At 41.3% G+C, this 22,071-nt stretch overlaps 2 protein-coding genes across 8 annotated transcripts; one reads left to right on the top strand and one right to left on the bottom strand.

The window, feature by feature from the left end:
* The first annotated feature begins 319 nt into the window (after positions 1–319).
* LOC112189749 lies at positions 320–4,008 on the top strand. 7 transcript variants are annotated; one of them, XM_040514017.1, is made up of 12 exons: positions 320–801; positions 1,251–1,470; positions 1,573–1,647; positions 1,747–1,805; positions 1,910–2,060; positions 2,188–2,284; positions 2,371–2,437; positions 2,607–2,780; positions 2,929–3,021; positions 3,139–3,293; positions 3,430–3,531; positions 3,636–4,008. In XM_040514017.1, the coding sequence occupies exons 2-12, from the start codon at positions 1,269–1,271 to the stop codon at positions 3,811–3,813; spliced, it is 1,353 nt and encodes a 450-aa protein (XP_040369951.1). In that variant the 5' UTR covers positions 320–801; positions 1,251–1,268; the 3' UTR covers positions 3,814–4,008. The 7 variants fall into 7 exon arrangements, with proteins under 7 accessions (XP_040369951.1, XP_040369950.1, XP_040369953.1 ...); XM_040514016.1 differs by having other exon boundaries at positions 320–1,003; XM_040514019.1 differs by having other exon boundaries at positions 320–1,470; positions 1,916–2,060.
* Positions 4,009–4,718: 710 nt separating this feature from the next.
* Positions 4,719–6,057, bottom strand: LOC112188370 (CASP-like protein 1F2). The gene is made up of 3 exons (XM_024327474.2): positions 5,547–6,057; positions 5,320–5,449; positions 4,719–5,200 (listed from the first exon to the last, which is right to left on the bottom strand). The coding sequence occupies exons 1-3, from the start codon at positions 5,774–5,776 to the stop codon at positions 4,970–4,972; spliced, it is 591 nt and encodes a 196-aa protein (XP_024183242.1). The 5' UTR covers positions 5,777–6,057; the 3' UTR covers positions 4,719–4,969.
* Positions 6,058–22,071: the final 16,014 nt, after the last annotated feature.

Below are 22,071 nucleotides of genomic sequence, written 5' to 3'. Positions count from 1 at the left end.
AACGTAACCCAACTGTGTACCTGTGGGAAGATCGATATATGTGGCAGATCTACTTATTACTAGCTAGACATCATGAAATGATCGATTCTTCATAGCTCATGCATGCGTGGGGTTTATAACAGATTCAATTCGATCATTGACACCCAATGATTCTCGAGCTCTCTCACAAATTAAAGGTATAAACGATGAAGGAGAAAATAATTAGTATAAAAACTCCTTAATCACCGGTAAGAAGGATAAGAGTTATATATATATATATATATATATATGGTCATAATTTATAATCAATACAGAGTAAAACTGAAGAGTGAGATCGGAAAAAGTGATTGCGCAGATCAGAGGGTTTACGAGTGTGTATGTAAAAAGCGATAGATGGTATGTCGGCCCCCATAGAGATGGAGCCAGTTGTCAAGTTTATGGGAAGATGAAGATGAAGGTGGTCCCAACCTCCTCTTCCTGAATGCCTTGGTTCGGAAGCCACATGCTCACTCACGTTCTTCTTCTTCTTCTCCCTCCATCTGCGGAGCTTTTATATGATGTTTATGTATTTCAACGCCTCCTTTTAACAAATTAAGCACAGATAAATGAGATTTCTACGTCTACGCCATGTGAAACATGTCTTGGTCACTGAGCTTCCTACTCCCTCCTTAATTTCCTCACTCACTCTCGCTATTCATTTCTAAATCTTCAATACCAATAATTTTGGCTGCGGGCCAGCTACCATTTCCATTTCAGTACTGCTCCCATCGAAGCTTCAATTCACTCAGAGCGCCCCCCCCCCCCTCTCTCTGTGTGTACCCAGTAGGTCTTTTCAGAACCTACTTAACCGTCGATCTCCAATATATTTTATTCCTTCTTGCCTGGTTTTTTAATCTCCCCACTCCCTCACTTGTTACTCATTCATGCATCCGCTATTATTGCATTCAATCCCTTTCTGTTTTATAATTCAATGCCAATCTAACTCCATACCTGTTTCACCTATATGAGTACTAACAGAATTAAGGTGCTTTTTTTACCTTCACTTCACTTGAACTGAATTGAAGTCTATTATTCATTTGCTGTCAATTGCCGTCCATTATGCCTGTTTTGTGTTTAGCTCCCATTCTTTAATCTCCGTGCTCCTACAACTCACCGTGTTTAGTATACAGTATACACTAACATATCATAGAGCTGCATGCCATTGGATATATGACTAACCATATTGTGTAGGATGTTGTTATTCTTATGTTTGAAACCTATAACATTGATAGACACCAAATTAAACCGAAATGGGGTGTGCTAGTTCTATATATGCTGCTGTTGGAACAAAGAAGAAGTTGTCTATCCCTGAAGTTGTCGTCTTCGTCCCATCCACTCGCATTCCTGCACAATCTGATCTTCAAAAGCAGCTTAGAGGCCTAATTCCAAAAGATATTGCTGACAGATTGTCTTCGCTTCGTAATCAGATTGTCTTTGTGGCAGAGGACACTGGTAATTAGTTTGCATCATATCTACTTACCTATTGCTTCTCTTTTCTGCTTTGTGTTTGGTTGCAGAGTTCATGTAGTGGAGTTGTTGTTGTTTGTCTTGCAGATGGATCTGCTATACCTGAACTCCGCCGAGGGCTAGAGGAATACTTGTCTCTTTTAATTGGCCTCACTAAAAAAGGTCCTTACTTTCAATTTGAAATGGTGTTTCTCTTTTTGTTTCCCCTCACATTCACACACAGCTAAAAAAAGCTAAGCGAGTACTTTTCTGATGTAACAGAATATGGTCTTGAGGGATTGGTTGAATTCAAGTGGAGAAGTTTAGCGGGTGGGAAACAAGTAGGACAGACTACTTATACATGACAATTAAACTTACTATCTTTAATTTGATTAAATGGTTCAATTGTAGTATAACTGAGTGTGAACTTAATATGATTGAAAAGCAGCAGGAAGCCTCCTCCTCATGTATAGCAAACTCTTGGTTTGAAGTACTGTCTGTTGTTCACATGATGGCTATGCTTGCGTTGTCGGAAGCTGACACATTGACGATTCCAAAGGACCATTCTGGCTCTAATATAAGGACTGTATCTTCAGGTTAGTACTTAGTTTGTATGATCTTTTCCATATTTATGGTACTTAATTAGTACAGGCTTTGTTTATAGCTCAATTGCAATTCCTTTGATATACTAATTAACGATCTAGTTATAATCTCTTGTTCCAGATTGCAAGAGGGAAGCTGTGGACTTATTGCTTAAGGCAACAGGGTATTTGGAATTCTGTGTCCGGGATGTACTGGTTCATATACCACCTGAAATCAAGTATGTTAAATCACAGACGCATGCGTTGCAGAAAAATTAGATTTATATATAGACTGACTAAAACATTATATCTGCTTTGAACCAAGGAAAAATTTTCCTAAAGATTTGCAGGATGGTGTGTTGGAGGCCATTTCCTTTCAAACTCTTGGCCAGGTACTGCGTTCTTACTTTCCACTTAACTTCATTTCGCTAGGTTTGCACCTGTTATTATTCACTAGTTTACAAACATATTAAAATAGTCTATAATGCCAAATAACTAGTTTAATTTCTCAAAGGAAAGAATCCGAAAGATTAAAGTCTGGACTGCATTTCTCTGTTACAGAATAAATCATACTTAGTCGAGCTAGGGATATTGATAACACTCCTACAGATGGTGAAATTGATAAATTTATCTCAGGGAACTGAAATTCAGCTTGGTTTAGCTGTTGACTGTCAGAAGGCTACTTTATCAGTTAAAAGGAGATTGGCCTGTGAACAATTGAGCTATTTCAGCCAGGTATGTAGTAATATTTTAAACAACACAGTAAAATGATTCTGGCCAACTTATAGCTTATTCTTATTAGACCCGTTTGCAATTAGTTTCAAGGTATCCTGGACGGATATTTATAAGTTGAGTGTTTTCTTTGACATTGCTTTGCGATCAGGCTTATCACTGCTTGTCAGGATATGATCACATCAACAACGGGTATGGAAAGAAGCATATGTGGTTCATCAAATGGAAATTTCTGGAGTCAAAGGTCTGAATGCAACCTACCACATTCAACTTTATTTGGCAAACTACTAAAGTTTCATGTTGGATCTCCTTAATCTCAGTTTATATGATGCTAACTATTTCATATTATATACATTACCAGGCTGCAGCTTACTACTTCCATGGTCTAATGGTTGACAAGGGTAATGAACCATCATGCCATGTTAGCGCTGTATGTTGTTTTCTTGCCGCAGAAGAAATTCTATCAGAGAGCAAGAAAGCTTGCTTTACCTTTTGCCTTGCAGCTCCAGTTACCAGGTATACATATAATCAATCATTTGGATCATATATATACATGCATGATGCATGTTACTGATGTTAGCGAGAGCATGAAAATCTTTTATATACCCGTCTTGATGGTAACTTTTTGGTCTTATTCTTAATTAATTCCAAGGGCTGCTCCACTGTGGGGAGCTATGAAGCATTTGCATCAGAAAATCCCTGAAGTTGCAGCAAGGAAATCCCAGATGTATGGCTACCTCTTAGAACAAGACAAGTAAGATTAAAATTCATATGATCAATCAATTTCATCTCCCGAAAACTACATAGCAAATTTAAGTACTACAAGCTAGACTAATATGTAACTACTAATGATGCAAGAGTTCTTCAAGCATTGCCTGACCTACCAGAATTTCAACTGTCATTAAGACCTGATGACTATCAACTACCTGAAATCGACCCAGCTTGGGAGTCGGGAAAATGGGAAACTCAAAGCCAGAGCTTAAAAGAGCACCTAGATGATAGCGATGACAACGATGAGACTGAAACTGAGCAGTGATATATAGATAATTTTGGTGCACTGGACTTGTTTGTTCGTAATTTATTTTCTTATATATACAAGAGCTAATGTATCCATCACTGCTACAGCTTAACCATATATCTCCATGTCTGTATATGTATATCTTTTACAACTCGTGTACTGTCTTGTCTGGTTTTATATATGATCATCGATCAGTCATTGATCACTTTTATATATGTATCAATGATGATAGCTATAGTACGTAGTACTTGTGCATCCATACAAATAGAAGCTGACTTATTCAAACAGCTAGAAGTCAAGCTGAAACCTGCTTAAGATTTGAATGCTGACCTGCCACAAGAACTAGAATGTGCTTCAAGTTTTTGGTTATGTAATTAAAAGGCATCCTATATATTGTGTTTAATTAATTTGGGTCTTGGATGCTGATGGTGATGGATGGATGGTCTTAGTTATATTCCAATAAATAAACAATGCCTCGTTAGATATGCACATTTATGTCGTTTCAGCTAGGCAACTGCATTTTGCAATGTTGCAATAGATGATCCATGATGGTACACCCCGCCAGTCCAGTCCATGCCAATCAGTCGTTGATATTATTAATGGTCATCAATTCATGACAGTGTAGTTCGTTGAATATAATTATACACGCATTACATCTTCCTCTTCCTCTGGTTTGCACAAGTAGTTCATGACTAGAAACTGTCGTCTATGTACAAATCTATACAATACTACCCTAACTAACGAGGCTAGCTAGCAAGGCCACAACTGTTCTCCTCTTAGCTGTAGTCTTAAACTTGCGTGTAGGAAAAACATGTCCTGGATTGATTAAATTTGTCTATCTGCACTCTAGGGTCTCAAAAAATGCCTTAGCTAGAAAGCTCCCATTTAAGCCAATAGTTAAGAAATAATATATGCAACCAACATTTCCTCCAAATTAAGAAGCCAATTCACCATAGACATATACATCAGGAAGTCGACATGATCGTTGATACACACGAGAAATTATATAATTATAAGCGAAATACAAGCGTGCCCAACTGATTAGCAACAATAAAATATATATGTTTCTTAATTTCTACAGATGGATCGAGATAGATGATAATGACCTAGCTAACATCTAAATTAAGAGTACAAGTATAAATTTGAGGTGATATATAGAAGAATGATGATTCAATTAGTTCTTGATAATCGGGCGATAGATGAGAGCATGAGCCGACATGAGATTGAGAAGCAAGCAGGCAAAGAAGGCCAAGTATGAAAATGCAAGAGAGATGGACATTCTGTTGCAGAACTTGGACACATATCCACAAGTTGCATGCCAAGTCATCTGTTCTTCCCCATACTTTCCCAAGTACCCTATTGCAGTCGCAGCTGCACATCCAGCTATTATTAACACCATCATCACCTGCACCAATTACTTACTTAGTACAAATTGTACATATGAAAACCCTTTCGATCTTTATTCTTTAGAATATCTAGATCTAATTGAACTAATTAAGGTGATTGAGTTGCTTGATGAATTACCGTATCAAGCAAGAAGAGGAAGAAGTACTTCTTGAGAGGCGAAGTTGTCCCAGAACGGCTTAAGATGTAGATGAAGACCAACGACAGTGCTGAGAAGGAACACAAGACAGCATCCGAAGCAACCAAGAACCTGAAATTAACGACCAGAAAACCAAAAAATTCATGGCTAAATAAATTTACACAGTTTGAATGTTTGATGTGGTGGGGTGTTAAAAAAGGTGTAGTACGTCAAGGCAGACGAGTAGGAGTATCGTGCTTGGAAGTTCAATCCAAAGATGACGACGGACTGGCGGTTGGCGACCGTTACAGAGATTGCGACCAATGTGAAGGCAACAACTAAGATTCTGAGACCCGCTTGAGCCATCAAGAAACTCGTTTTCCGCCGTTGACTACTCGAATCAACAAAAGAGGACACATTCTTCTCGTCTTTAGCCACCGTCGAAGACTCTGAAGCCATTTTGATCCTCTTCTTCTTCTTCCTCTTCTAGCGGTTTTGGAATGGGAAAGTTAAGCCGGAGGGGATCCTAAATATATATAAGAGAAGGAAAGATCGAGCAGTTGTAAATGCAAATCTGAGAAACCAAAGGAAATGGCCACTTTGTCATAAAAATAAGGAGAGCGAAATCCAGTCCAGCCTCGGAATTTAAGGGATAGAAGGTTTTAGGGGTAATGGTGATGATGGGGTAATAAGTGAGCGCAACCTAACTTTAGGACGAGAAAGGAAATGCATTCATAAATGAATACGATCCTCACAAATGAAAATGAGAGAGAGAGAGAGAGAGAGAGAGAGAGAGAGAGAGAGAGTGTTCTAACCAGACCAAAAGCATCAAAACAAGGGCTTTTTGGATTTTGATGCTGCTTGTCTTCAAGGGCGACTGATCGAATGAGATGGATCGGAACCAATCCCACCCAAATTAAACTCTCTAGTAGTAGCAAGTGTGGCCAAGTAGGTAGTTACTTAATTGGCTGGTTTGTTATTTGTTGGGATTGTTTAATTAATTTGTTTGAATTGATGTACAAGATCATCGATTTGGTGAAGTGCAATTTATAAAATTATTGGTTGTTCGTACGTCATCTTCATTGTGTAATTAAACAAATCAATATGAAGTGTGAGGCAAAATTATTTAGGATCAAAGTGAGCTAGCTAGGTTGCCTAACAGTAAGAAGAAGAAAAATTGCATGATTAAATTACGCAAATTAAGCCTCCTCCTAATTTAGGCCAAGTAGCTCAGCCTTTTTTTTTTCATGAATCTTACCGAAACGAGAAATATATATATATATATATATATTTTAAATTACATCAAAATTAGGAACATAAATCTCACCCTACAAAAAGAACAACAAAATCTAATCAAGTAAATAATGGAAATTAAGAAGCTCCAACCAATCACGGTTACAGAAAGAGATAACAAATTCGAGTAACATTGGTCCGATGATTCACCAGCGCATCCGCTTAATCATGATTATTCAATACATTTAATTGGTTTTGCTGTTTATTTATGATGCCCTTTGCTTTAGGGAAAAGCTGTATTATGGTCACCAAAATATCTATATTACTACGTGTACACAGAATGAATGACTGAAATGTGACCAATCTCAAAATATGGATGCCGGCCCTTTTCACAGTCATGAATCTACGTATGTTTTGGTTCTGCATTTATACAAGGCCTGCAAAATGCATGGCCCAAATAAATTACTCTCTTCTATGGGACAATATTAGTACAGTGCAGCTTGAAGCCTGTCTAACTCTGACCCATTAAAGATTGTTGGCCAACATTTATCACTCATATTTGTAGAACTAAAAAAATAAAAAATAAAAAATACACAAACAAACAAACAAACAAAGTGAGAAGCTTTTGCCGAAAGGAAACTTACAACCATGCTTAATAAAGTAGAATATATGTTACGAGGCATTGGGACAAGATTCATTACGTAGTCATTGTTTATAGTCAATCATGCGCTGTATGTAGTGTGTTGGGTTAAAATGGAGGACGACTCCAACCTCCTTTCTATAATATAATTAATGACCAATCCTACTCATGTACAAGATTCAGATGTATGTGAGTGTCATGAGTGGGAGTGAAAATGACCCGATAAATATATAATATCGATCCATTAATTGATCTGTGACTTGATATGATTCCTTACACAACACACACATGACTTGAAAGTTAAAACAACAACATGTCAACCAGGACTCGCTACCAAAGCTTCAAGCTAGAAATCCAAAGGGTGGGGGCGGTGACGCCAAACATATATATAAGGATCGGTCCACCAAGTTGAATTATATATTAAACCCGAAACAACAAACGTGTTTAAACTCCAATGAACGCTAATTAAGTAAGCTAACATAAATCCAAATCCAAATCCAAATTAATAAACAAGTGGAGCAGGTATGATAGATATAAGCATTTGCGAGCTGATCGAAACAGTATTATATATAGCTTGTATCGAAGATGCGGGGAGTATTCAGAGCAACGCTGTGCACTTGTACCCACAAATAAATTGTTGGATTGCATTAAATACACTTTTTATTTATTAAAAATAAAATTGATAATAAATATCAAGGGTTGAGATTATTTTATAAGGGTTGGGTCACTTGCACCGTCGGTGCATAGAATAATTTCCATCGAAGATGAACATAAATTCCTTGTTAACTTAATATGTACGTTGTCAATTCATAAATCATGCATATTTAGTTTTGTGTGATTTTCAAGTCTTTATTATGTAAAAATTGGTCTAACGAAACAGCATCGTTTGCCGCCCTAATTAATCTGTGCAAATAAAACTTGGGCAAGACTTCTTTTGTGTTGGCTTGTGTCCTAAACAAACAAACAAACGCTACTTGTCCCATATTGCCGTTGCTTCAATCGCAGCCACTCCAAACAAAAACAAAAATCCTAATTAACACATTCAAATAATAATGCTGCCTTTCATGACTTGGTCGGAGACGCACGTGTTAACATTTGTTTGCCTACATGCCCTATTTTGTGCTCTATAAATCTACTTCTTACACAGAGAAGCGTAAAACAAAATTAAAATTCTTCAATCTTCTTAAACACCATTAGACAACAAATAATTACTAGACCAAATAACGAATTATAAAAGTAATTGAAACTAAATATCCACGTACTAATTGAGTCATCACTCCACAATTTGTTACTCATGATTGTATAGTAGAAACATTGACACATGCACTTGATTAGTTATATTCATAGATGGATACTAAAGGAAAGTTAATCATTTTTGGTTGGGCAGGGATAATGAATCAGGAAGGCTTTGTAAAAGCTGGTCATGCATCCAGTAGCAGCTAGTAGCCCAGTAGAATAGTCCATTACGTCTGATCTAACTACATCCATGTATTTGGCATGGCATGAAGAGTGGCTTGGCGTAAGAAGTGCTTCCATATCCCAATACCAAACGAGGCCAAACCGTCTTTTTCACCTTCTCCTTTTTCGTTTGAGCAAGCAACCAAACCAACACTGCTCTCCGGCTTAGGGATGGCAATGGGGAGGGTAGGGTAAGAGGATTAAATTATCATCTCCATACCCGACTTCATTCCCCATCCCCTTACCCGCCCCAATCCCCGTAATAAGATACTGGAGACTCTCTGTCCCTGTCCCCATTGGGGATTAGGTCCATGTACCCGCCCCAATCCCCGTTAACAATATTACTAATTTACTATATGTTTGGCTCCAAAACCAGTATGGGTGCAAACTGTCTCTTTTGAGGGTGTGTGCAAGCGTGCCAGCATCGTGGGGTGCAGTCGTCAGAGAATCCCTTGACCTGACTTTTTGATCAAACGATGTGGACGAGGAGAGCACCACCTCGTCACAAGGTTCTTTTCTCCGCCTTCCGGAAAAAGACTTCTTGCCTTACGGGTAAGGGCTTTGGTTGTGATCTCTTCGCGTCACCGAATCGATACTCAATGTTGTAGGTTGAGCAGAACAATCACTGGGAAGTTTGGAAAAAGCACGGGTTTGCTAAAGTGTATCTTTAGCTTTGCTGGGTTGCAAGGGCGTTACCCTTGCTTCGCTGGGTTGCAGGTAGGTTTGCTCCGGAGAGACTTTGATAATCGTTGAGATTAGTTGATTAAAGAGTTGTCCCTAATTCGTCCTTGAAACTTGGTATTTATACTTAGGGTTTCGACTGTTCTTTGCCGTAGAAGGATTATTGATTGAAGTTTCCTATTCGATCACCGCTATTTGACTCCAATAAGGACTCGTTTTCCTTATGGATCACAGAATGAGTAAAGCTGTAACTCAAACCCAAGTAAGCTTACTTTTAGGCCACAGGTATTGGCCCGCAGTGCTAAATCCCCTAAGGGATCTTACCAAAAATACTTTTGGGCTCAAACATTGCCCCCACGCCCCGAAATCAGGTCCGCGAAAATGTAACTGATTGAAGGGGACTTAAACGACATGCCTGACGACTGAAACGAGGCCATTAATGAAGGTTGCATCCATTCGCTTTGCAAAACGTCTTTTCGTTATATCGTTTCTCTCACAAAATCTCTTATTTAAATCCCACAGCCACTTCAGACGTATCACATCAGAAACCCTTCCAATCTCCTAAACCCATAAAACTTCTTGTTCCATACACATCTTTACAGAAACCCAGAAATGGCTCCCCCAAAGAAGATGATCATCGATCAGGAAGAGGAACTTAACGAGAAAGCCACCCATACTTGGGGAACCAGCGTAGGTGCCCGTTGTTTCATCCATACCAATGTCCAGAGAACCTTGCTTCTCAGACTCCCAAACCAACATGCCGGATTGGGTCCTTCACTGCTGGATTCCATCCCGGACGACGCTCTCGCCCTCTACGGCCTGCCCATCCGACGACCTATTCTGGTCCTCAGAAGAATACCTGGAGATTTCACTAACTGGGGTGCGCATCCTCACAGAGCCAAAATAGGGCATTGGCTCACCACCATCAACACGGCGGAGATCTGGCTCTCTGGAACGCGGCAGGTATTACTCAGACTATCGATCTTTGCTTTTGCCTTCAGCGAGGTGGCAATCGTTCACCGCTGGCTGCCTTTCTTTATTTCTGGAACACCGCCACCAACACTTCTGATTTTCAATTCAATCAAATGAGCATCACTCTGCTAGACATCCTCACTATTACTGGGTTACCATCGATGGCGAGCCCTACATACATGACTAATTTGACTCTGTCACATTCACTTCGACAATGGCTCAAGCCGGCCGCAGCTCCCATAGCGGTTCCTACCCGCGGTGACTGACCCATTACCGCAATGAACACAATGCGACAAGAGGAATTGCTTTCTTAGAGTACTGGCTCTACAAGTTCATCTTCTGCACCTCCACCAACAAGCCCACTGGTCCTTGGACTTCTCCCGCCACGGCCCTCTAGAACTGCCACCGCGTAGGGCTCGGACAACCGGTGCTGGGCGCCCTCTACCGTACTCTATACCAAGCCACCATGCATCCTTTCGAAACTAGAATCTCAGACCCCTTTTGGATCCTTGATTATCAAATTTACTTTCCATTTTTTCGCCGCGTCAACATTCCACCTCTACCACCGGCTGACACTCTTCTTGGTTAATGGCTCTGCTGCGAGGCAAGGTACACATCCCCACCCTATTCCGAGTGTTTCTCATATTTGTACCTCCTGCACGAAATGCCCTACTTCGACTTAGTGATCAATAGGAGATTCTCGCCTCTACTTGAATATGGGTTCCTTCCTGGGGATCCTAACTATAGTGATCGCGCGCGCCTGGTTTTTCGCCGCACGATCTCCTGCTCAAACATCAGGCTCGCCGCGGAAGAACTCAGTTATGAGCTTTAAGTGCCCAACCACTTTGCTCGCCAACTCGGGCTGATCTAGTTAGTGCCATTGATGTCTGGAACTACAACACCTCCTTACGCATAATTGGTCCCCCAACTGGGCCTCCGCCAGCCCAAAGCATGCTTGCATTGCTCGATCTCCCTCACTGGGCCAACGAAATCGCTCTTGTCGATGAGACCACTGAAGATTATGATCAATGGTGGAAAGAACTCTCTGTCAACTGCTGAAGACAAAGAGATGATAAACTCTTCGCGACTATCTTCCAAGATTTGAGGTATCCCTATGATGCTGATACTGAATTACTTGCTTACTTCCCTAAAGATAAGGTACGATCTCCACTACCTGAGCCTGCTCTGCGACCAGCGCGAGCCCCTCATCCTGCTCAAGCCGACATTGTTATCCGCGAGCCCTCACAAGAGGTAACTGCTCTAGAATGTTTTCATTTTCTTCTTTCGCTTTTACCCCCACTCTTTTCCCCTAACTCAAATCTTAATGCAGCAGGGACTTATTCCGCCTTCCGGCAGTCGCGCAGTGGATGTTTCTCCGGCCACTGGTCAGGCTGCTAAACAAAAAGCTGTAGCAACGGAGCCCAAAGTTGAAGACTCTTCTTCCGATGACGACGACCCATAAACTGTAAGGAATCTCTCTTAGAATCTAATATTTCGACATTTTCCTTCAGAGTCTAACTTGATTCTCTTTCAATCTTAACAGATTGCCACCGCTTTGGCCCGCAAACACAGTCGCGCTGACCCCCGGACTGACCCGTGGGCAGAAGATGAACCACTCGCTTCTCGACTGGTACTTCATACTTAACGCGAGCGCTGAAATTTTCATTCCATCATTATGTCTGGGCCTATAACGTTCAACACTTGCAGGTCCGTCGTAGATCCTTAAGGCCAACTAGTGAAGGATCATCTACTGCTGGCGAAGGAGCACCCTCTTCTCAAACCCAAGCGCGACCTGATTAGACCAATCCTCCACCTCCAATCAATACCGCGAGTGATTCGCAACTGCCCCTGGTGCCAGTGCAGATTCTAGATGACAGCTCTCCTGAAGCTGAAGAAAGAGCGCCACTAACAGATACATCTCGCGAGCAGCCACCTGCAACCCTCATCCTGGAACAGGTATCGCCTGATTCGACCAATCCTCTCGAGATTGCCCAAGAAAAAATGGCAACCGATGCTCCCCGCGAGTCACCTGTTGAAGAGGTATGTTTCCTTGTAAACATTTCCACTCTGACTCCCACCTTACTCTTTTTTACATTCTAACACTTCTTTCTAGGATCAGAATGTCTCTCCTAGTGAGGAAGTAGTTGTTTTCGCTGAACCGGATGGTGGAAATGTGACTGACCAGGAACCTGCCCCCCAAGCCCCCAAGTGCTTGAAGCAGGGGGAGAAGTACCTCATGAACCAGTGCCGGAGGCAGTTCCTGTCGCGGAGCCTCTTGAGTGTCCTGTCGCTGTAGATCCTAACCTACCACCTGTGCCTCATTCAAGACTAGAGAGGCTGGCTCGCGTGCTTGAAGTGGTCCCACCTGGGGTTGTAGATGATGCTAGAGAAGGCCTTCGTCGCCTCCTGGGCCCTGACATTCTGACCCCCAGCGCGCCCACAAGAGCTTTGGAGTACCTGAGGGTACTTCTCCTCGAAGGAGCCATCACTGAAGCTCAGTTTATTGATATTGACCAGCTGCTGCAGGATCTCCCCCAATGGCTCAATGAGAAGGCGGCCGCGACCACGCAGGCTAGGCAGACCCAAGCACACTATCAGGCCCTTACTCATCAAATGGATAATTCACGCGACTCTTTGGGTGATCGGGCCAATCTCATCAGGGATCTAACGCTTGCGAGAAACCATCTCCAGTCCCAGATTCAGGATCTTCAGGCGCAATTAACTGCTGTGACGGCCAGGCTTGCCCATAAGGAACCCCAACTGGAACAACCCCTAGCCGCTTTCGAGGTGCTATGACAAGACCTGGCCCAAGCCAGCGTGGCAGCCCAACAGGCCGCTCCAGCTGCCGCTGATGCTAGCTTTCGCTTGGACGAACATTTTCTTCGCCTAACTTATACAGGTCGGGGACTTTAGGCCTCTAGTATTAGGCCTATTATTTTGTATGAATAATATTAATATTATTACCAATTATCTATTTAGCCCACTTTGCTGGCCCAAATTTCCGTTTTATCCTCGTAGGTAACAAAGCGATATCAATTTCGCGTGAACTGCTCATTAAAATAGTTTTGAAAGGGACAACCTCGAAATGGGGCAGTTACCTCATTGGAGACTGCTCTGTTGTCCACGCGTATTCAATTTCGTTCATTTATGAGATCATAGCATTGAATTCCCTTGATGACCCCATTGATGGCGTTGAATCTACTTCAATTGCCTAGATCAAAGGGCTGAGGCCACTAAAGTTGGCCCCTATAAATAACTATACTTGTAAGAGTGCAAATACACGCGATCGTGATTTATCCAGAAAATGTCTTGCAATCCCTACTTCTCTTCCTCCTATTCTTGAAATCGTCTCCTCTTACTATCTCGCTTTTAGCCTCTATATCTTAGGCTTTATGGCTTAATCTCACTTCCTGGGTAGGCCTTATGGCCTAATCTCAGGTCCAGCCGCATGTCTTTGGCCTTAGAAAGTCTGGATGAGATTCACCGGTTCCAGTTAGGCTGAAGAACACGTGGCACTCCTAACGCAGGGTACCACATTCTAGGAAGTCTCTCTCCTTAGGTTCCCTCGCGTGGAGCAAAAAGAAGAAGGGTGGAAGGACACTCGAGGCCCTACGCTCTTCTTTAGTGCCCTACCTTAGGGGTTTGAATGACTGAATTCTATTTTTTCCCCTGAGGGAGTTGAAGCAACTGGGCTGCGCTCTGCTCTGATGACCATCTCCATCCCGGAGGATAACTTACTGGAAGGGTTGCGATGGACTATTTCCTTCCCTCCCCTTGCAATACCAATGGTAGCAGCGGCGACTCAGATCAGAGGAGGGTGAAGAGAGGAAGAGTAAGAGCGATCATTTCCCTAATCCCTCTGGAGACAAAAACTCAGAAATCCAGAAATTTTTCAGAAGATCTAAAATCCTTTTAATTTTCAGCCACTGTTGGCTTTGTAATTTGCAAATGTATTTGAATTTCTTTTGGCCGCAAAGCCACTTTATGAATCCAAACATATTTCTTCCTCTATTTTCAATATCTGTCTATATAATATGGCCTCTGGTATAGGCCCTGTTACATGCTTCTAACACTTATTGTCAAAAGAAAAATGAAATACTTGTAAAAATTACAACGAACAAAAGGGATATATAAGGTCGCTAATACAAGCCTTAATGCGTAGAGTATTGCCCCCCTAGTCTTAGTAGGTGAAGCGAAGACAAGAGAATGAGGCCACAGAAAAGGCCGTAATGGAAGGGAGGACGCAAACCAAGGAAGACTATGGTCCCCCCCCCCAGTCCCTCAAAAACTGAGGATTTGGTTTCTGGCTCCTAGCGAAAAAACCTGCGCCTGAGATGTGGCCGCCTAGTGGGCGAGCTTTCCTTCCTGGCTGGCGGAGGTGTTCTTTCTTTCGTGATCTTGCAGAAAACACTAGGCTTAGAAGCCCTTGACTCCAAGCGTGCTTACTTTTGAAAATTGCGGGAGGCCACCAATGGCTTAGCGGCTAGCGCCTCCATCTCCTTTTGATATTGCTCAGGTGATTTGACCAATTGCGAAGGCTTAATCAAACCCTAATCTACCTCTAGTATTCGCTTGGCCTCTCCGAACCTTCGCTGCAGCTTCCTTTTCTTGGAAGGGCTAATCTCCACCGCTTTCCCTTTCTCTCTGGTGTACCATTTTCCTTCCTTGATGGAGGACGTTGAAGAGGGTGGAATGTACGGCTTGGTCAGGATATCTTTGTGCTCATTCCTAGCCCTTCCATATTGTTTTTGTTCGGCTGCAGCCGCTTTCAGTTTCTTGAACAAGTTGGAGTCCCTTGGGGATGGCGATGACCTTATCTTGTCTCTTGCTCTTGGGCTCGAAGGTTGATAGTTTCGTGATGGTGAGGCCCACTTGATTGGCGGGAAAGAGCCAAAACGAAACGTTTGCTCGACTTCTTCATGCGACACTTGGATGCCACATTCTTCTCTGCATCGCAAGCAAAGGACTATTGGTGAGGCTTCGCTGACTGGCTTAGCTCTCTCCTTTGTAGGGGTCTCATCCCTTTCTGTCTTCTCTTCTCTCCCCTTTGTAGTCCAATCTAAGGTTGGTTTTCTCTGGTTCTTCTTGGTCCAATTCACATAAACCATATTGACCTCGGTGTCCGGGAAAAGGTTCAGGTCTACTAATGCTGCCGCGGTTACTGGAGTTTCCACCTGTAAACTACCATTATTGAGCCATACCTGAATTTGGTCCTTTAGCTTCACACAGTCAGCCGTGTTATGGTTCCACAAGTTGTGGAATTTGCAGTACTTCTTTCCTTTCAATTGAGGTCGAGGGAAAGGTCTGAAGTCTGTCTTCACCATCTTCGCGGCGATCATTTCATCTAAAATCTCATGTGCCTTATTGGCATCATCTGTATATGTCGCAAACTCAGGTTTGGTGAAGGCTACAGACTTGAGTTTGACAGGTTCCTTAGATATTTTCAATTGCTTGAGGGCTGAGCTCTTCCTTCCTATCAGCTCAAACGCAGAGACATCATTCTCCTCTTCATCATCTTCTTTCTGGCAAACTTCTTCCCCTTGATGATGATAGTAAGGATCATAGCTAGGGAGTCGGCTGGTAGTGCAACGCAGCCATTATACGGTGTTTTTCTGGCACATATGTCCCTTTGGATGCATTTTTCCTAGCATCAGTCTCTCTGAGGAGATGCTCAAAGCTACCTACCTCTGTGATAAGCTCTCCCATTGATTGGATCATGCTGCCATGTTGCTTCTTTAGCTGGCGTGGCTCCAATCCTTTGATCGCCAACTAAACTAATTCGTTCTCAGGTAATATCATACTTAGTTTAGCCTTCTGGATCTGGAAGTGTTGAAGATAAGCAACAGCAGACTCGGTGGGTTGTTGGGTCATCTGGGTGAGAGAGGCCAAGTTAACCTCAAGCTCAATAGCTCCAAAAGTCTCTCGAAAGAGCTTTTGCATTGCTGGCCAATCCGCCACTGACCCTGGCCGCAGTTTAGAAAACCATCTAAAAGCTGCGCCAGATAGAGAAGTGCCAAAGATCCTGCACTTGAGGATGTCATCATTCTAGTATTGGCTGCATTGCACCCTAAACCTAGCCAGATGGGTTGCCGCATTCTCAGTATCCTCTCCTAAAAAAGTAGAGAATATGATATTTTTGTAGCCTCTGAGAAAAGGCGCGAGCATTATATGCGGCGGGAAAGGTCCCTCATAAACTCCATCTAGGTGGGCCCTAGGGTTAGCTAACCTGATCATCTCCTCAACCTCTTCGCGTCTCACATAGTTCGGACCAGGAGGAGGAGTTGTCGTCACGGTCTGGCGAGCATTCTGCAGAGGTACAGCCTTGCTAGCAGCCACTGTTCCTTCCCTAAGGTGAATTGTCCGGGGAATAGTGGATTGTTGCAGGGTCATAGCTGGCGCGGTCACATCCTTTACCAGGGCCGTTATCTTGATCGGATTGTTAGCATGGTCAATGCCATAGTAATTCCCTGAAAGGTCTTCATAGACATTCCCCGCTGACGCGCTCAAAGCAAGCGCATAATTTAACCCTGAAAATATCGTTAGTAATATAAGTAAATAGGGATCGTTCTATCCGGGGATTGAGGGTACACTTGTAATTGTGAAACAAATAAAGAAAAGTATTATTTACAAAAATAAAATAAAGAATAAATATATACAAGTAAACACAAATAAGGGGGGGATTAGGATTCTTAAAATTAAAATTAAAATAAATAAAATAAAGAAAACGTAAAAACATATATACAAGGGTGGAACGCAAGGAACAAAGATCAAAATCAATTCCATGTAATCAAATTCGATTCAAACCCTATAATTGTTCTTCCAAGTCATGAGAGAGGAGTTGATCATGTGAAACATTCGAAAGCAAATGATTTCCCATATTTTACTTTTCAATGCTAATTAACCTAAGCGAAAGCACCTAGATTAATCCTATCAAACATGCAATCAAGCCCTAGAAAGCTAGTCAATCATGACATGTTCAACGCATTACACATAGAGAAAGGCTATCAACTCAAGTGTACAACTTAGTTATGGAAAAGTCCACCTAATTGCAATCCTCTTCAATTGAATTCGATTTTTGTCCAAAACCTTTACTACTTTGATTCAAGTTTACACAAAACGAAAAGTCGATTTCATGTTCTTAAACCTAGCACCAATTACATGCAAATCCTATAAGTGTCGACCCAAATAAGATAAACATATAAAAGTTTTCTATCAAGCAAATTCAATCGAACAAACTCACATAAGCAACTTAGAATCACAATTATGGAATTCGAAAACTTTATTTAAACATAGAAGTTGGGTTTAAACTTTACCCTAAACATTATTGTTAACTAGAAACAAGTTCATATGAATTCAAACAAGGAAAACAAAATATCATTACAAGGAAAAAGAATGAATTACACCGTGAGGGGAGATGGAGATGGAGAGCTAGATGGTTGGATCTTGAATCTTGGAAGCAAGCCTTCAAGGTGGATGATGGAGGATATGATCTTCACGGCTCCTTCTTCTTCCTCCTCTCCTTGCTTGAAAATGCAGAACTTTGCAACTAGAGAATGGAGAGAAAAATGAAAAGGAAATGGAGAGACAAAGAAGATGAGATGGATGAAGGAATTTGTTTTAGGAAATGGTGACTAAGGAAAATGGAGAGGAAATGGTGAGACAAGGAGATGAAATGGATGAAGGAATGTGTTTTAGAATGAGAGGAGAAGGTGTTTATATAGTGAAGAAAAAGAAGAGTGAAATGATGAGTGGAAGAAAAATAATGAAAGTGGAGTATGAAAGTGATTTGTAAAATATGGAAAAGAAAGAGAAATGATGAAATGAAAGCAAAGCATGAAGGTGCAGCAACATGGAAGTGATGATGATCTATTAAAGAGATTGTAGAAAAAATATATCCAAGGAAAAAGAGAAAAGCATCTAGCTTTCTTCATGTGGGTGGGAAACATGAATATGTGGTGTTGAGCTGTTTTCAGGTCAGTTTCTTCCCCTTTATTCCTTCAATTATTTCTCCAACAAGACTTCATTATATGCCTTCGACTTCTTCATATGAAATGTTCCACTATGAGTGTAGATCATCCTGACAAATTTTCAGAGCTTCAATCCATGTGGTTGGGCCGGAAATGCTGCTGGACCTCTTACAGGTCCAGTTTTCCGGTTTTGCTTCTGTAGAAAATTGGGCTGATTGTTTGAAGGCCTTCCACTCATATTTTTCTCTGGAACTCTTCATAAGAAATGATCCTTTGGGTGTCTAGAATGGATCTGGAAGGTTTCAGCTCATTTGAAGTTCATTTGGTCAGGCGGCCGCTCCTTCTTCTTTGCTTGGCTTGGTTTCTCCTAGCCGGAGTAGGAATATGTGTAAAATTGATCTTTTAGTACATTTCCATTTTTCTCCATCATTTCCAGGTAATTATGGTCCTAACGCTCATTTCACCTTCATTTACTCCAATGTACCTAAAAATAGAAATTGAATTAAAAATCAATTCAGTTAAGGAATTAACTAAGCAAAATGTGAGGAATTAACTATTAAAATATCACATTAAAATGCTCCTATCAAATTCCTCCACACTTAGCTTTTGCTAGTCGCTTAGCAAAACAAAACAAAAAAAATCCAAAATAGAACAAAGACTTGACAAAAAGTAAGTAAATGACTCTATTGCTCCTAACTGTTGTCTCAGAGACTCCAAACTCATGGCTTTCACGTTAAACACTTAATCAAAATCACAAAGATAATTCCATGGTTAATAAACCTGTGACATTCATATGACTAAGCAAGATATGGAGAACTTAAGTTATACAGTGAATGATAGCATGTTTCGAACAAGTCCAATCCAAACTCACAGGGCATACTCTCGATTTTTCTCTCAGAAATGGCTATGCTTAAAAGCTTCACACTCAAGTATATGCAAGAGAACAAATTGTAAGGCAACAAACAGCTTGCATATTTCATCAATAAACACATTTTGTGAAGAATTTTTAAAGACCTCATGAAATGACTAAGTGCACAAATGGACCTAAACCATAAGCTCGACTGCGTAACTGACTCCACTAACCAAAGACTGCCCATCTCAAGGATCAAGTCAGCACTTAAAACAGGTTGTAATGGGGCTAAGCTAAGGTTTTCGAAATGAAGATTAAGGATACAAAAAAAATCCTAAGGACCTAGCAGAGCATATAAGGACCACCTTATGTCATTATTTTTGTAGACCAAATATCATTGTTTTGGGCCAAACTTTCACTCTAACCAACATGGGAATGGACAAAGGCATAATTTTCAATTTTGAGCCTTCTACAAATTTGCAAGTCCAAAACCACACTTCAACATTTTCCCAAGAGTTTTCTTTTCAATTTTTCTTCTCTTTTGCCGCTTTTCTTTCTTTCTTTTTTGTTTTTTTTCAAGGCTAAATTTTTCTTTTTTTTCTTCTTTTTTTTTTCTTGGATTTTCCCCACCCCACACTTGTCTTTCATCTTCACCCCTACATATTATGTCATGCTCTACTAAGTCCTTAAGACAAGGGTAGAGATATCCTGTACTAAGCTCATGGTAGGGTAGTGAGGGTGATGAAACAAAGGTTTTCAACGTAGGCTCAAAGGGGTTCATTCTAAGGAGTCCCACGACGGGCACAATTGGGGACACATGCTTGTTTGGCTATGGTGGTTACCCTAATGCCTTCTATCCTATCCAGGATCAGTGCATATTATGGCATACAAGTTTTGACAGTCACAACAGCCGAGTTCTAGTACTCTCTAGTCCATTAAAATCTATGGCACATGATCATTGGATTTTCAAAGAAAGATGAGGTTTTGCAAATACAGCCATGAAATTCTGAAATTATCAGTAAGCACTCAAAAAGAAAGTATTTTAGCTCAACAGCTCACTTGGGTCAAATGAATCAGACTTAATCCTAGCATGCTTAATGAACCAAGTTACAATCATATCTCAAATCTTCATACAAGCATCACAATGTCGATTAACCACAGAATTCAATTAAGTCTTATTTTGATTGTGAAAACCTTCATCCATGAATTCGGAGACATGTTCATCCTAGACGTTAGGAGCATCCTAAGACTCAAACACACAAAAACACTCTAAAACAGACATTTTTTTTTTTTTTTTTTTTTTACAATTTAATTTAATTTCAACACTTAGGTACGGGAACATGGAGTCTCGATGTGCAATGGGACTGAAACAGCTACCCTTTTTCAAGACTATGTTTAATCCAATATACCTTAGTGTATCACAACATCAATTAAAAACACAATAAAAACACAATCCAACATCAACTATTTTTCATTTTTTTTTTTTATATACTAACTACTAAAAACACAATAAAGCAATAACCCTTCCCCTATACTTAATTCATGCATTGTCCTCAATGTATAAACAAATATAAATCATGCAAAGCATAAATCAAGCATAGAAGAGAAAATGAATACAACGAAACCTAAAACAACTTAAAATTTAAGAAAATAAAATAGAAGGAAGAGTTCAAGAAAGCAAATCTGCGTTTGATGGCTCCTCCACAGCTACAGTTGAAATGGGTTGCCTCCCATGCAGCGCTTAATGTTTAAAGTCTTTCAGCCTAGACTTGTACCTCCATTTACTCCTTTGGAGGAGCGGTATGCGGGCGAGTGGCAGCCCTCTTGCTGGTTTCAGCCTTCGGAGGTGGGTCCTCATGTTGTGATGCAGTAGCGTCCTTGCGAGGAAACCCAGGAGGATAACTCTGCAAGTTATTGACTTCCTGAGCAAGCTTGTTTATTGCAGTGTGACAGCGGATCAAAGAGCAGTTCATCTCAGAGATGTAATCGATCATGCAATTGACTCTCCAATCTGTCACCATAATACCATCGCGGAGAGAGGAACGCAAATCATCAATCAAATCCGACAAGCTTTCCAGGGTGGCCATAGGCCGAGGAGCACGAGCAGCTGGTGAGGAAGAAGACTCTCCGGGATGCAGTCTGGGAGAGCGACGAGGCAGAGGAGGGGGACTGCGGGTACGCTCACGGATAGGACGATGGTCCCATGGACGAGTAAGCCCAGCTCTAGTGGCTGCTTGACGACCTTCTTCTTCCAAAGAGAGAACACGGCGTTGATTGACACCCCTGCGAGAGGTAACCTTGGTTCGAGCCATGAGGAAGTAGAAGGAATTTGAAACTGCACGCTTAGACAAACCTTAGTAAAATCTGGAGGAGACAAAAAAGGATGTATATGTAAAGCACAAAATAGGGTAGAAATCTCAACAGGCACACGGTTTTAACAAAGCTTCTCCGGGAATGAGAAGAGTTATGATAGTTCACGGCCCAAGAAACTCCCCCACGTGTAAATATTCCTTTCTTTTCCTGGATTTATGGCATGCTTTCGGCTATAGCTTGTCTGTCACGGATCCTCGAGATTCGTTTGATTCCCCCACGCGTCCTTTCTTTTCCTTGATTCACGGCAATTAAACCTGCTTTCTGCTGTAGCTTGTCTGTCACAGCTCCTCGAGATTCGTTTGGTTCCCCCACGTGTCTTCCACGCACCAACAGCTTTTCCGTGTTACCGGGTGACTTTAATCCAACGCGTAGATTTAAACTCAGAGATCGTCCATCCAACGGTGGAGATCCTCTCACTCGTTCTATAAATAGGTGCATTATGAGGGAGCGACTATTCACTCCAAAAGAAAATTCTTCCGAGTTCCAGCCTTTCTCTCTCAACCCTTCAGCCTTTCTTTCGAAACTCATATCCTTTCTTCATCAACATGGAACCACGAACTCTGCAACTAATGGAGCAACA

Source organism: Rosa chinensis, chromosome 2 (assembly GCF_002994745.2).
Source record: "Rosa chinensis cultivar Old Blush chromosome 2, RchiOBHm-V2, whole genome shotgun sequence".
In the NCBI taxonomy this organism is placed as follows: Eukaryota; Viridiplantae; Streptophyta; class Magnoliopsida; order Rosales; family Rosaceae; genus Rosa; species Rosa chinensis.
This window is presented reverse-complemented; position numbering and strand designations above follow the sequence as displayed.

Excerpts from the sequence above, each read along its gene's own strand:
- LOC112189749 (XM_040514017.1), top strand. The coding sequence starts at position 1,269 with ATGGGGTGTGCTAGTTCTATATATGCTGCTGTTGGAACAAAGAAGAAG. Across the intron at positions 2,285-2,370 it reads CATATACCACCTGAAATCAA|GAAAAATTTTCCTAAAGATT; the intron begins GTATGTTAAATC and ends CTTTGAACCAAG. Across the intron at positions 3,022-3,138 it reads GGAAATTTCTGGAGTCAAAG|GCTGCAGCTTACTACTTCCA; the intron begins GTCTGAATGCAA and ends ATACATTACCAG.
- LOC112188370 (XM_024327474.2), bottom strand. The coding sequence starts at position 5,776 with ATGGCTTCAGAGTCTTCGACGGTGGCTAAAGACGAGAAGAATGTGTCC. Across the intron at positions 5,450-5,546 it reads TCCTACTCGTCTGCCTTGAC|GTTCTTGGTTGCTTCGGATG; the intron begins GTACTACACCTT and ends CGTTAATTTCAG. Across the intron at positions 5,201-5,319 it reads TCCTCTTCTTGCTTGATACG|GTGATGATGGTGTTAATAAT; the intron begins GTAATTCATCAA and ends TAATTGGTGCAG.